We start from the raw sequence: 15,790 nt of genomic DNA, 5'->3' as shown, positions 1-15,790 counted from the left end.
AAGCAGAGGAAGAGAGAGAAAAAGAATAATCATCTTCATAAACAAAACTCATAAGAATCATAGAATCATAGAATGTTTTGGGTTGGAAGGGACCTTTGAAGATCATCTAGTCCAGCCCTGTGCTACAGGCAGGGACATCTTTTACTAAATAAGGTTGCTCAAAGCCCCATCCAACCAGACCTTGAAAAAGAGGAAGGAATCTGTCCATATATTTTAAAATATTAATCTCTCACTTTCAAAATTAACATCTAATTGCTAAATTTAAATAGTTGTTTCTCATGTCCTGTGTTTGTCTCAATTAATCAAGAAGAGATTGAATATAACACCTCCACTCCACATGAGAAAACTCATATGGCTAGAATCTGGCTGTCAAACTACAGTGCTGGGCCAGTTATGATACAGACTTTATCTCAAATGAAAGAACTGACCCTCTCAAGCTTTATACATACATACATATATATAAACACAGAGATATGTGGCAGGAAGGCAGGAAGAGCATCATAGTCATTTGGTGGTTTATTTACAGCTGGTTTTGCTGTCTCCATATGATTCTGCTTTGCAAACTGATCTCAATTTCAGGATCTCCAGGTAAACATCCCTCAGGAATTTTATTGAGAGCTTAAAGACTTATTTCTGCACAATGGATTCCCTTGGGAATCGGGTAGTTAAGTTTTTTTTATGAATCTGAGCTAATGTAGCTGAGATAGAGCTGAGAGTCATCATTCAAGAATTTTCTCAGGGTCCTCTAATTACGATGCAAAATACAGTTTGAATCTTCTTACTCTGAAGCTTTCATTTTATCCTGAAATTAGAAGCTAATTTCAAGGAAAATGAAGGGCAACGTTACATGCTGCGTTTAGAAAATACTCTATTTTAGCAAAAGAAGATGATAGGCATTGGCATAAGCTTGTGGAAAGTAGTGACTATTTTCTGATCTAAAGAAGGAAATCTTCAAGAATTTTAAGAAATGTTCATCCAACTGATATACATCAGAGAAAAATAGAAAAAAAGGTGACATAGTTCTAAATAGTAATAAATGTGGTGTAAACTAACCTGTAACAATTAAAATCACTAAATAAAACCTTAAATAGATTTTGCTTCAATATTTTCTCCTAGGGATACCTTGTTATTGACTACTATATCTTTACTGCAATATATTACATTCAAAATTAAAATACTGTTATTTGAATTCTGTTCATCAGCACTTTTCAGATTCAATAAATAAATGAATGTTGAATGTGGGTATTTATTTATTTATTTCAAGTTAAAAATTGAAGCAAAATTCAACCAAAACTCACTAACACTGGCTAAAGTGTCTAACATATGCACAAGGTTAAGGCAACTATGAAGTATAACAATAAACATATGGTCTGCCTGGTGAAAAGAATTAGTAAACTAATACAAATATGAACCAACAGAAGAGCTAAGTTTATTCCTTGGGAGTAACTCATATAATGTGTTATAACTTCCACAATTAAAGAGTAGTAGCTTATACATAAACCACTGTAGTATACTAAAATCATGAAAGACATAAATTTTAGGCATATAATTTTGCTGTCTCTATATTCCACAAAGCTCTCTATTGATCTGGGTTTCAATGTTGAAATTTAGCTGACATACTGCTATCTTCAAACTTACACATTATATAAATAAATACAAGAGAAAATTATGTTGTTGCATATTTCAGGTGGCTGGTTTGAATGATCACTTTAAACATGTTGCAACTAATTCCTTTGATTATTATTTTTTTAGTTTTCCAAGTCTACTAACTCTGAAGATTATGTTAATTTCATTCAATTTTAGACTGAAACAATAAGAACACTGATTTAATATTTAGTATTTGATCCAATATTTAGCATTTATATCTGCCAGAGAAAAGATTAACTGTGATAACTGAAGTTGTCATTTCTGAGTTTTTGTCTTGGGTCTTGCAATGAATATAAATATGCCTTCAGCAACACGTGCTGAGAGAATGCCTCAGGATCAGCACATATGTCTCTGTCCTATCTATTATTACATCATTTTAACATTTAAAGCAGTGCCTGGAGGTTACTATGGTTTTCCATCCATTAAATGTTACGAGACTGCTAAGTTAGGATTTTAATTTAAATTGGGGTATTGGAAGCTATTCCTAGACAGAATTGTATCTAAATAAATGCACGGATTTTCAGAAATTATCAGTGTTAAAGTTTTTATAAAACTCACAATTCAAGCACACTTTGCATTTTTAAGAACTAGACTTACTGCTATGAATGATTTTTACTTTTGCATAGTTTTGTGCATAAAACCAGGAGAAAATAGTTTGTTTATTCAGCAGTAGTAGTTGACCCTTCCAGTTTTTCAGGAATGCAGTAAAAGGATATATTTATGAAACCATAATTTTTCAACTCTCAACTGAAAACTGAGTTGAACACTGTAGTCATAATTAAGTTCTAAAAATTAGTATACTGATGTTTAAATTTGTGACAACTAAATTGTGCACCAGTATAAAAGTTCAGAAATTACTAAGAAACAGTCAAATATTAAAGCTTTACTTGTAAAAGTAGTAGATTTATTCACAATTAATTTACTATTTCCAAATAAATCTTTCATCATGAGTGTTTTATAGATATGCTAATGAATTAAAATTGCTGGGGGGAAAAAAACCCAAAACCAACATCTGATTGGTAGAAAACCCAGGCAGCAGTATTTTTCATTTAATACAAATGTAAATCAACTGCATTTATTATGACTGATTTGGGAAAGTATTTTAATCTTGCAGTGGATGTTAGAATATTAAGCTCAGGAGTAGATGGATCACAAAGGAATATCACAACAACTAGCAGCATTCAAAATGGCTTTTGTTTACATAAATTATACTTTTATGAGGTTGTGGGGTTTGGGTTTTTTTTTTCACCTCAAAATGTCTTATCATACATGTTTATAACTGTATGTCTTTAATTATCTTTCTCAAAATAAATGGAAGAATTAATGATAAAACATAAACATGTGCCCATCACTGAAACTTTAAAAATATTACACTTTTTTAAAATAAATTATGTGCAAAGTTTATCTCCATTAGCTCCCTAATCGGTTCAGTATGAAAGAAAACTCTCACATTTTCTTAAAAAATGGTGAAAAATTGTATTCTAGCATAACACATCACTGTGATGTTAGTGGTTAGCAGGATTGTAATCTTGGTTTTGACCTTAACAATAAGGTAGTGTTATACCTCTCTATTCATAATTTTCAAAAAAAGGAGGAAAACATGAACACAGGCATACACACACATACAGAAAACTTATTCTTTAGAATACACTGAAAAAAAATGGAAGCAATTAAATTTGCACTGAAAAATGATGTCATGATGTTGTTCACCCAAATCCACGCTATGTTAATTTAGCATTTTTTAAAATTTCCATATGAATTTTCATACTCTTACATTCTAGATAAAATTAAATAATCTCATTATTTATTAAATTTAGACTTCCTCCAAAAAAAGTAGAGCAGCAGCCCTTAAACTCATGAAATTCATTAAAACATTACTAATTATTTTGCATTACTATTTGATGGATATTCACCATAACAAACAGTAATAATATAGGAAATATCATCAAAAAGTCTGAAATATTTTCAATGTGCTATCTTATGCAAAGAGATAGTGGAGGGTATTTAAGGAATCACCATTCAGCTGGCCTGGCAGGAGGAAAAGAAAAAGGAAAAAAACCTTGACAAGTAGGTGGTGCTCCATCCATCTGAAGCCTTTCACCTAGTCGGCATGTCAGAATCTCATTACCAACCAACGTAAAGCCTGGTTGACACTGGTATCTTATTATGTCTCCTGTTTGGAAGAACAAAACAAGACAAAACACAAACAAACAAAAGAAACATTAAACAACAATTAACTGGGACTTTTAGCTTTGAAAACATTATTGATTAATGAAGTATCTTGCTGCCATATATAATGGGCTAAATGACCTCTGGCATAAACAACTTTGATTAGTTTAAGAAATGTGGTAAACGAACACAGTGTTGCACACTATGCTGCATCTATCACTGTTTTCCACCACCTTACTAGTTGGATAGTTTGCTAATTTGTCTGGGTTTGACTGATGCTGTGTGAACCATGTGTCCACAAAGCTTTAAGCAATATAATTTATTGGATAATGATTATGAAACTAAATAAAGACATAAAATCAAGTCAGTAACCCATACAATCCTGAGGGGAAAAAATTAAATAGGAACTGGATTTAGTTCAGGACATCTAAATTTGGCATGGTGACAATAAGAAATTGTCATTTTTTAATTACGAAATTAAAAAATTATATAGTTTTAGGTACCAATAAAAGTAAAAATTTGTACATCCCAGCAGGTCTCTTTGGTCCAGATTACAGAGTGGAAAAGAAAAAAAAAAAAGTCTTTTCTCTTTGTTATCAATATAACTAATCAAATATTGGTATATATTAAAAATAAATTTATTTTTCTTTGCCATGAAGTGAGCAAAACTAGCTGGTCAGACATCTGACATCTAAGTCTTATTTCTTTGAATGATAGGTGGCTAAGTTATATTAAGAGGTCTTTGAAGGTCAGAATGCCATCCTCTTCTCAGATCCTCCTAATCTTTACAAATTTGATTTTACCCTTCAGGTCACACAACCTTAATTCTTAATTCTGGTATAGAATATACCACTGTCTACATGATTTTTTGTGTGTTTTGTTTGTTTGTTTCAGTATAAGACAATGTTTTATATTAAACAGTATGAAAAAATGTAATTTAAAATGAAGTTAATTAGAAAGGAGTTACTGTGTTACTTATATGTGATCTCTGAAACATAGATGGGAATCAGGAAGTATAGGGAAGAGGAATGAATTCTTAAAGATTTTATTTTCAAAGATAAATCTAACATATTACAGGCATGATTTGCATCCTGAAAAGCAAGAAATTTCTGTGCATAGCACTCCTTTTTTTTTGAAACAAAGGTTATTTTTATTTTCTCTTATATTACCTATTTCGAATTCATCGTCCTCAGTTAGGATTTCAGCATTTGGTATGTTTACTGGAGGCTGGCAGACCCGGAGCTGATAGGCTATAAACAAGAAAAAAGCACAGCTGACATCCCCATACTTAGACAGTTAACATAACCATGCAAACATAACTGAGTTAATACCCACATTAACAGGATAAAAATAAACATCTATTTGTTTACTTTGAAACTTTCAAGAGAATCAAAAGAAACTTATGAGTTTCTGAATTAATTAAAAATTTGAAGTTGCATCTGTGTTCTTAATTAGTTATTTAATCTCAGTGGCAAAATCCTCTTCATAAATAACCTAAGCAGCTTAGAAGTGGTTGCCAATTTTCTCACTTAAGTGATCTCATCTGAAAAGCAAATATTTTTTGTATTGTGCAATTGATGTTTGGTTTCTTTTGATTTTTTTACAATACATTTTTACTGCAGAACTCTTCCACTTTTGAAACTTTATGTAATAAAGACAAGTTCTAGAATCCAAAAGATTCTACCCAGAGGCAGATTAACTGATGGACAGAAGCGTTTTGAATGTGAAATTTCCCAGTAAATGAATAGTTGTGGAGCACATCTCACCTGCAGATAGGGTCAGAGAATAATTCTGCTTTCAAACTTCTCATTTGAAGTCTCACATGAAATAATTTTCTGAGTTTTAACACATGTATGCAACAGCAAGGCAAAATAATTAGGTGAAACAAATGATAAAAAAGACAAGTTGGAAGAGTATGCAGAAGCTATATAACCTTGTTCTTTTACAGAGAACCTATTGGTCCTGTGTTTGGACACAGACAAAATTCCCTTCAATCTGTATGCAATTAGGTCAGAAATCCCATCAAAGAAGTCACACTGAAGTATTTATACTGACAGTGTAGTCTTCTGCCTTTTAACATGTATACTCAGGTTGATCAATGAGTCAAGAATGCCTGGTTTTCACTGATACTACTTTTTCATATACTATTGTTTTATAGCATCTCTCATTAGCAAGGAAACATCATCTACTTATGACAGATGACAATTCAGCTTCAGTTATACGCATCTTTGTTACTTCCTGTACTTGGATCTTTTGGTAATCACATTGGTCAAACTTTTGTCAATCACAAAATTTATATTTTATGCAGGTAAGATCTTTTGATGCTACTGAGTCACCCATATTTGACATCTTCCTATTCCACTCCTTTTTGTCGATTGTATAATGAAGACCCAATTAAATCAGTGAGTCAGAAAGCTAACATCCTGCCTTAGGATAAAGTAATTTAAAATAAAACACACCAAGCAAACATGGAACACTTGCATTTTTTTTAAAAAAAGAGTAATAAAAAAATCACCAACATAATTAAAAAATGGATTCAATAAACAATTCATATAATTTCTCTCAAATGTCTCTCATTTAGGGGTATCGTTCATTTTAATCCTCAAATTCTCTGTTGTAAATAAATTTGACTCCTCTCACTGCCTTGCCTTTATTGCTGTAAATTGTATGTAGCTGATACGAAGGGTCACAGACTCAAGGATACTGAGAGATTTATTTATCTCGACAACATCAATCCAGAAAGTGTTTTAAGTTTCTTCATGAATAATCTTTTGTGCTGCTCAGTTTGCATCTTTACTACACATTAGAGCCTACACTTGTGGAATGACAATTTCCACAATAACAAAAGAAATAAGTACGGAGATCAAGTTCTTTAGAGACAATTTATTGCCAGATATGAGCATTTTCACATGTGTTTGGTCATATACTGATGCAGTCATATATATCAATACATATCAATTCATATATTGATGAACACAAAGGGTCAGTTTGTCCTTCACAAACTGCTATATGCAATTTAAATGCCCAGATCTGGAATGAAAATTCTGACCCCTCTCTGCCTAATCCTTCTGGAGTCTATACGCCATAATCAATTCAAGTGCTGTTGCTGCTGGTTTTTTCATTGTGGGATTTAGGTCTTTTTTGTTTTGCTTTGTTTTGTTTAGATTAAAGTTCCTTTAATCCTCCCAGTTCTGCCTATCTGTATTCACTTTGGTCTTTACTAAGTCAAAAAGAAAGCTTTCTAGTCACAAAATATGATCAGGATACAGAAAACAGACTGTAGTCTGTCCGGGTTTCCTGGAATAGTCAATCCAACAGGCATTCACAGAGCACCTAAAAACACCCTGATTTCTGAATCTGTTTCCTTGTAATGACAGGAATGCAAGAGAACACTTGGCCACAGAAGGTTTGAATGACTACAAAAAGAGGTAGAATTTGGTGCATTAATACTTACGCATTTTCATTCAGTCAGTATTTAATTCAAGGGCAGTTTAACGTTAACTACACAGAGTAGCTTACCATCATTGAAATCTCTAGAACAACAGTACTTTGTTCAAAATATTTGAATATCTACGAGAAATTTAATGAACCCCACAAACATTTCGATTACAAAGGAATTTTAGAAGCATTGTAAGCAGTGAGAAGATGAGCACCTTGAACTATAGGGTCTTGATGCTACCTTCTTTGCTTATGTCTCTTCACAGTGCATTCTTTTTTTGCTTGACTGCTAGTAAATTTAATATCTGGTCAAGAAAATAGCTTGTTTTCATCATTCATATTAGCCTTTCATATGATTGCATTACCCTAGTGGTGGTCAGTCATGTTAACAATATCAACTCTTCTTAGAAAAAAGTAATTAAAGTAATTTTTTCATGAGTTTTCGTCCTGCAGTAATCAGTACAGACAGTAAAAAAGTGCAATTTGTCACACTTACCATGGTAACTAAGTACAAAGAAGCCACTGGTAGTAAAGTCACTGTGGAACTTGATCAGAATCTGATTGGAAGTGCTATAGACTGATTCTAATGCAGTGTTGCCACTAAATTGTCCAATTTGAGGAGAAGTTTGGTCTGGTCCATCCCTAAGAAAAACAGATACAAGAAGATGTTGTTGCCCAAACAAACATTTTAATTTACCCAAATTTTAATATAAAGTAGTAAAATTTCTCTAGATTACTCTAAAAGGCATGAGTCATCTAAAATTAGATAAACCAGACATTAAGCCTTTTGGAATTCTGTATGTGGATTGGAGTATAGCAGGTAGTAGCTTAGAGGACCATCAAAATTTATTAGAAAGCAAGATGCTCCATTCAAACACCTTTTCTTATTTTTAAATAAAAATTGCAGCAAGCTCAAAATGATTGAATCTGTGATTGTACTTCATCTTCCTGTCACAAACTCTGCTCATATTTACTTATCTATGCTTTCAAATGTGGCTATCAGAAAATAAGTAAACCTAATACTGCTCATCTCCGCCAGTGTTTTGGATTTGGCCATTTCTAGGAAAATTAAGAAATGAATACTATTTAATTTTTAAAAGACAATGAGTGAATATTGGTTTCGCTAAAAATAAAAACAAAATGCTTAAACTCTACGGAATACAAGATTCCACTTGAAATCTGCATATAGACATTTATAACTGCAGATTTTATTTATAAATATTATTTTAAGGATGCTACTTTTAGAAATTCTCTGATGTCAGAATTTTTTAACCTAGCTTTTTCCACTCCACAATTAAATATTATAATGCTATAATTTATAGTACATATGGACATATAAGGATTCATTTAAAGTTTGTTTTTATAACTTGTTTAGAGTTTTCTGAAACAATTTCTTGCTGAGAGAGATATGCCATGCATTTTATATAAATGGTTGCTTCTCTTTGGCTCAGGTAAACATTCATAGGAATGTTGGTAGTTTTAACCAAAACTAAGTATGACATGCAGTTGACTAATTTCTTAAATCCTTGTTCACATTTATTGATCAATATTATTTTGTACTGTTTATTATGATTTAGACAATATATGTATTGCTGGTAAGATCTCTGCTACCTTATGGAAGAATTAAATACTTTTTTCAATAGAAAAATTAAATCAAAGTTAGTGCTAAACAATAGTGGAACTGTACAGAGGACAAAATCATGATTCAGGGGCATTGAATTTTCATACTCCCTTCCTTCCAGATCAGAACTAATGAACATTAAAAGTTTAAATTTTCTAATTATTATCGGCATAAGATATTTTAACTGAAAATAATTTCAAAATAAAATTATGGATATTTTTTATTTACTGAAAATAATTTCAAAATAAAATTATGGATATTTTTTATTTTGAAAATTTTGCAGTAATAAATTTATTCAAATTCTCTCACATCACCCCTTCCCCTTCTGCTTTATCAGGAAAATAGTATAATATGAAGAAGCATTTGAATTGTGCATAAAATTTATTTTTTCAATTGGAAAGGCTATAAAAATTTCTGATCAGTTCTGTAAAAAAATAATATCCAGAAGTGGTATAAGCTATTTAATTACACAGCCATCATGAAAGCTTATACAGGTATATAAATCATACATAAGTAACAACACAGATGATATATGCATGAATAGCATAATAGAGGCTTTAATTTCAGAACATTCTCCTAAAAGTGTTGTTAATCGAAATAGGATACAAAACTTCTAAAAAAAAAAAAATCATCAAAGAACACATAATGAAATAAAACAGAGTTTTTACCTTTGTCATGGTATATACAATTACTTTTACTGTAAGAACTAAATTTGTAGCACAGCCAGGAGTACAACTGAAAGCACATGAAATCACTTGGTAGAAAGGAAGAGCCGAATGGAAGAAGCACTAGAAGTGGACAGTAGTGTTCTAGTTTTTGTGGGATGAAATAGAGAAAAGATGTCTGTATGCACACAAAAGTATCATTTAATTCAGGAAAGATTCTGAATATCAGCCTAAATTTTATACACAAAACAAGTGATGAAGAGTTAAAGGGATTCAAAATTATCTGAGTTTTATCAGGGCAATAGTCTGGGTATGTATTCTGATCAAATTTGGTTAGACTTCAAGGCAAAGCAATCGAGTATCTGGGATGTAGGACAAGACAGTTTGTAGCATACAAGATGAAAAAAACCCAGGACCTACAGAAATTATCAAAAAAGTGTCTAGAGAACCTTTTAATGTTTAGGAAAGTAGGAATGAAATCCTGAGTTATATGAACTTACATGAATCCAAATTAGATTTCTGTGCAACAGAAACATAAAATGAATATTCCAAATTGTCTCTCATCATTTTGCACTACTCAGATTACACGATTACTCTCTCAACCTGCAGATTTTTAATCTGCAGATTCAATAATCAGTGGATTATTGTTTTAGGCAAGCTTTCAAAAGGTCTTAGCCGCTGTTGAAATGGCTAGGAGACTCACTGGTGACAGTTTCAAGATTACTATAGGAGCTATTAGACTTGGTTACAGCCTCCTGCCTTTACTAACTGTGCAACTAAGAAAAATGGGGGCTTCATTGTCTGAAAAGATTCATGATAGACATGGTTTCAGGTATATAGAGAATATAATTTGTTTACAGCTATTATTAGCTCAACTTTTTTTGTCAGAGACAAATACAAATAGAGTCTCTCCTTTTATGTACTCTTAACAGTTTAAAAGAAGCCAGCTTAGAAGAAATGAAGCAAGTGTTGCTGTTGTTTCTTATATTGACACTCTAGAACATTGTAATACAGCTGCAACTGCTTATTATCACACTTTTCTTAAGTATTACTTCTCTTGGTTGTCGATAAGCTGTTATATAATACTTCTGAAAAGTTTTCTTCATCGAGAAACTGAGGCACACTATTATTATTTTTGAATTCTTAAGACAAGGACTATGAAACATCATGATAGCATAGAGAATTGTACATTGGAAAACATGGATTAGTGCAAATCACTCATTTACCCTAGACAGAAAACCAGTGTCAAGGGAGAAATCCCAAATATACTCTTTTTCATTCATACTTTGTTGCATAATGTCACATGAAGATTAAATAAATGTCAAAAGTGTTTTCTTACCAGACAGTTATGAAATCATATATTGGCTCTGTTTGGAGAACTGTGAAATTGATGTAGATTCCATTCCCAGGTGGTACTTTTACAAGCCAGAAGCAGTCTTGAAAGTTTGGATACTCATCAGGGTATCCTGGAGAGTATATGGTGCCATTCATTGCAGTTATATTTCCTCCACAGAGGGCTATAAAAAAGACATTTGTTTTTAAAAAATGTTATATGCTTCTTGCAGTCTTCTTAGATCATATAAAAGTCATACTTTTAAATACATATGGTACACTATAACTAGATTATGTAAAACTATTGCTGTGTATAGAAAACAGATTTTACTGAGCTTTTTGCAGAGAGTCAGAAGTCTATTTTGACGTTGGTCAAATCTAAAAGAAAAAAAGTAATTGTGATGTCATAAATACTATCAGAACTGGAACTAAAGTAATATTTAGACATTGGGTTAAATTATTCCCTGCACAATTGAAAACCACTTTGTTACAGCTTTCTGTAAACACCATCTACAAATTAGCAGTGAAACACATTAATTGCTTTCATTTATTGTCACAAGAAGGTAGCCAACCAACATTATGAAGTGAGAGAAGACATATGCATGGGGGAAAATTAGAGGGGAATTTGAAAATGAAAATATTGTGTGCAACAGTATGAACAGCAATTTTGCATTTCCTGAGATAAATTCTGGTAGATAAAGTAAGAGTCCTTTCTGTAGTTCTTGTTGAAGTACACTAATTTTAGACATCATACAGTGCAAGACTGACCATACAGTTTTTGAACTTTCATAACTATGCATTTCAGGAAAACTATTCATCCAAACTATATGATTTTCTCCACAGAGATTTCAGATGCATGTTGAATATGACACCACCCTGTTATTACAGAAGAGAAATTATGTTATAGAAGCCTAGTTCTGGAAACGTGAAGAAAGCATAAAACAGTATAATTCGTTTCATTTTGCATACATTCCTCCCCACTTCCCCCCAAACAGGCATGGAATGGTAACGTAGATTCCCTAAAATATGCTTAAGAACCTCTAACCAGAAAACAGGTTGTTGGAAATATAGGTTTGACATATAGGAATTATGCATTGTTTGTTTTTAGGTAAAGCATGTGTTATGGTTTATATATATAATTTGGTGCTGAACTGTAGGGTAAGGAGACTTTCACAGTCACACCTCATCCATTCAGACTCAACACCTGGTATACTGCTTTCTTCAGCTTTTAGCTTCTTGGAAAAGGAAAGAGAACAGATTCAAAAAGGATGAAAGTGAAGGAGATGAGTTAAGAAGGGTCAGAGAGTGTTAGATAGTGCTGAGCACAGGTTAGAGGGATTTTAGGTGCATTTGGATGCAAGGAAAAGAGAACAAAACTGTTTAAACAGGAACCATGTTTAGTGATATTTGATTCAGATTGCCCGCTTCAAGAAGTCTGAGGCATTAAACAAGCCTTAGTACATGCTGCCTTACAATAAAGATGTTTAAGCAAATATTAATTGAAAACATACTGTACATTTCTGGCACTAGGCTGTTGGGAGTTTCCCGAAGATGTCGGGAGTTCCCCGATGCCAGGAGTTGACCAACGGTTCGCGGCTGAAGGAACCGATGCGTCCGACTCAATATGAGTGATAAAGCATAGTCCCCTTTTATTATTCAAGCAACACATATTTATACCGTTAGACCTAATACGCACCTACTTGTTAGATCCTAATTGGCTGAGCCTAAAACATACGTCTACTTGCAGTTTGAGCCTAACAGTTACTTTTGTTTATGTTCTTCTACTTGCAGTTTGAGCAGCTGTATAACTCCCTTCTACTTTGATCATAACTACTTGTTATCTACATCCTCACTTCTCAAGGACGCCCAGTCCTTGCCACGTAGCCCTTATTTATTGCTTCGCTTGTAATTTTCCACAGGCCCGTCTTTGTCTCTCTCAGAACAAGCTCTGATCCATCAGCTGCACAGGACCACCCCAGGGGCCCGCATCCTGCCCTGCACAGGACCACCCCAGGGGCCCGCATCCTGCCTTCCCACACTAGGCATATACAAAAAAGCCCACTTCATTTTAATGCTTTTGAACATGAGGCCTTTATCTCAAATCAAACCAAGTACAACTAGAAGATACCTAATTATCTCTTTCCTTCTACAAGAAAAAAAAAAAAAAAACTCAAAAATATCTGTAGCATATAAAACTCTCTACTAAAAATACCACAGTAAATATTTGCACAAAACCCTGTGTAATTTAAGAAATTTCCCTGGGAGCTGAGTAAAGTTGGTAGTCTGTAGTCATGCAGCACAGCACACACATTAGATCTCCATTATCAATTAGGTTGATTTTTTTATCTGCATCTTTTCATATCACACTAAGTAGAAACAAAGAACTTCCAGCCACTGTTCAGGAACTTCATCAAAAGTGATACTCAGAACGGCAACGTACTTTGGGCGTCTTGGAACTTACTAATTAAATTCTTGGTTCCAGTAGAGTAATTCAAAGAAACAGAATCACTCCATTCAGTAAAGGATTTGTCTTGACTCTGAGGCACAGAAAGTACAGCTAGAACTAAGTAATAGGGAAAAACTAAGCTGTTTAGCAGTTAAGACATGAACCATTACTATTCACTCAGGATCCAGAATATGTGTGTTGAAACTTAATTGTGACGAATTAACTTCTTCTCCTTTCAAAAGACAGACAGTGTAGGTGTCATCTCTCTTTTATATGATAAGGCTTCTCCTCCTGAATTCAGTAACAGATGCGTCTTAATTTAGCTACCACATCCCCCAGAAATGCCTGTGGCTCACTGACTCCAGAAGGAATTTTGAGTAATGAGGCTTCTAATTTAAGTGCCTAAATTTAGGTAGATGATTCAGAATACAATGCAAAAATGCAGAAAAGAAGGTGGCTTATTATTTTCTTTTTTCTTTTTCAGGCATTCCTCTTCAACTCACTCGGTATTGAGGATTCCATTCTTAATGATGAGCTTTTAGCGTTCGATATAGAGGGAAGTTAGGCCTTTAACTCAGGTCCTGAATACCCCTCCTGAAACTGTGGTGGGTCTTTATGGCATATGAAAGTGGGCACTCAACACCTTGTACAGATATCATCTTTGTGGAAACCTATGTTTAGGCATATAAAGAACTTTACAGCCAATAACTTAATTGCTAAATGTGTTTGGATCTTGTGGTCCTAGGAGTGTAGGATTTTGCGATGACAGTTTTGAATATGAAGTATCTTCACTGTGTCTATTTTTTTCCAGGAACCTAACATTGCTGTCTGAGTGTTGCCACAATTGTGACAAAGCTGGAGGTTCCAGAAGAAACTAATTATTTCATATGGAAGAAAATTCATTCCTTAGTTCCACAAATAGATTTTGCGGTGCACAGATATTTCTCAAAGAGATTTCTCTGTTACCAAAACATCCATTTTTGTCTGTTTCAGAGTCTGATGGCAATAGACAACTGACCTTCTTTGACCTGCTGCTTAGGTACAGGTTCCTTTCAGCATAGCTAGGGATAAGATAACACTTCTACAGAATCATCATATACATTCATTCTGTCTCCTTAAAATTTCAGCTATGTGTAAGCCACAGTTCCTTGAATCTGCTTACTTGCTACAAGCATATCAGTGTAAAATTTTAAAAAAGTATCATTTTTAAAAATTTCCCATTCACAAAAAAATATATGTAGAAAGGACGTCACACAGCATTGACTGGAGGACAACTGCACTTTATGCCACCTTTGACATTTTTTTTCTATCTGACAAAACAGAACGTAAGTGGCTTAAGTTGGGAAATTCAATTTTTGAATCCTTTGTTCTTGATTCAGTGCAGAGCTTTTACTCTGTAGCACCACCCAGATTAAAAAGCAGCACAGGCCTCCACACTTCAGACCTTAAAACTAACCTTCCAAAAATAATCTTATTCTCTCAGATAAGTTTTCAGAGATTTCATACTTCCATGAAACATTTCAGCTTCTCTGCAAAAATTTTCATGTGCAAAATTGAACACTTCCTCTACAAAGAACACAATATAAAAATACAGGTCTCTATAAAATGGAAAGCTGAAATTATTTCAGTTAACAGTCCTTACAAAAATTTACAAATAATGAAGGGTTCATAGATCACCCAGAACATACCTTCACACCGGGGCAGAGGATGATTCCAGTTACGGCTGATGCCATGAAGACAAGTCAGAGCTGAATTTCCAATTAATGTGTAGCCAGGAAAACACTCAAATGAAATAGTTTGTCCCACAGTAAAGTCATTCCCAATAACAAAACCATTACGAAATGGTCGAGGGTCAGGACAGCTTTGTAGCTGATATGCTGAAATAAAAAAATAATAATAATGGGGAAAAAAAAAGTAAAATACAAGTTCTTATTACTTCAAAAATAAAAGCTTTTCATTAGAATAAAATTAAAAAATCATGGACATCCCATATGACTTAAGTTCCGTCACAGTGACAATCAAAATCATTGGTCCTATATCAGGAGAAGCACAGTGAAACATTACCACATCAATTTTGGAAATACGCATAAAAATTAATTTCCAATTCCAAACCTCATAAAGAAAACATAATACTACAACCTAAGTTTAAGTGATTTTATGTTCTTTACACTCTGATAATATATATATGTGTGTGTGTGTAAACAAACAAACACACACCCAACACCCTACCCTACAGGTTTTTGGAACAGAGTCTGGGAAGGCAAAAATGAGAGTAGCTTCTTAATTTTGTATTTTAATTTTAGTAAGTACAGGAGTACTGCACTACAGAAGAAGAGAATAGAAAGGAATTTAGACTTTGTGTTTTCTCCACTTAGATCTTCAAAAAGGTAGGCCACTGAGTGGCTCTTTAAGACTATGAATTGCTTCCAAGTACACCCTTAAGTACACCCTAATCAAAATGGATCCAAGCCA

At 33.3% G+C, this 15,790-nt stretch overlaps 1 protein-coding gene across 3 annotated transcripts in view; it reads right to left on the bottom strand.

Annotated features, from left to right (window-relative positions):
• The window catches only part of CSMD3 (CUB and Sushi multiple domains 3), a 731,455-nt gene that overhangs the window by 101,818 nt on the left and 613,847 nt on the right, over window positions 1-15,790 (bottom strand). For all 3 annotated transcript variants that reach the window (XM_059815714.1, XM_059815715.1, XM_059815716.1), the window contains 5 exons: window positions 15,007-15,195; window positions 10,880-11,057; window positions 7,751-7,896; window positions 4,986-5,066; window positions 3,707-3,820 (listed from right to left, as the gene is read on the bottom strand). In XM_059815714.1, the coding sequence (XP_059671697.1) occupies window positions 3,707-3,820; window positions 4,986-5,066; window positions 7,751-7,896; window positions 10,880-11,057; window positions 15,007-15,195 (708 nt within the window). The remainder of the gene's footprint in view (window positions 1-3,706; window positions 3,821-4,985; window positions 5,067-7,750; window positions 7,897-10,879; window positions 11,058-15,006; window positions 15,196-15,790) is intronic.

The sequence above is a fragment of the Gavia stellata genome, chromosome 3 (assembly GCF_030936135.1).
Source record: "Gavia stellata isolate bGavSte3 chromosome 3, bGavSte3.hap2, whole genome shotgun sequence".
Classification (NCBI taxonomy): domain Eukaryota; kingdom Metazoa; phylum Chordata; class Aves; order Gaviiformes; family Gaviidae; genus Gavia; species Gavia stellata.
This window is presented reverse-complemented; position numbering and strand designations above follow the sequence as displayed.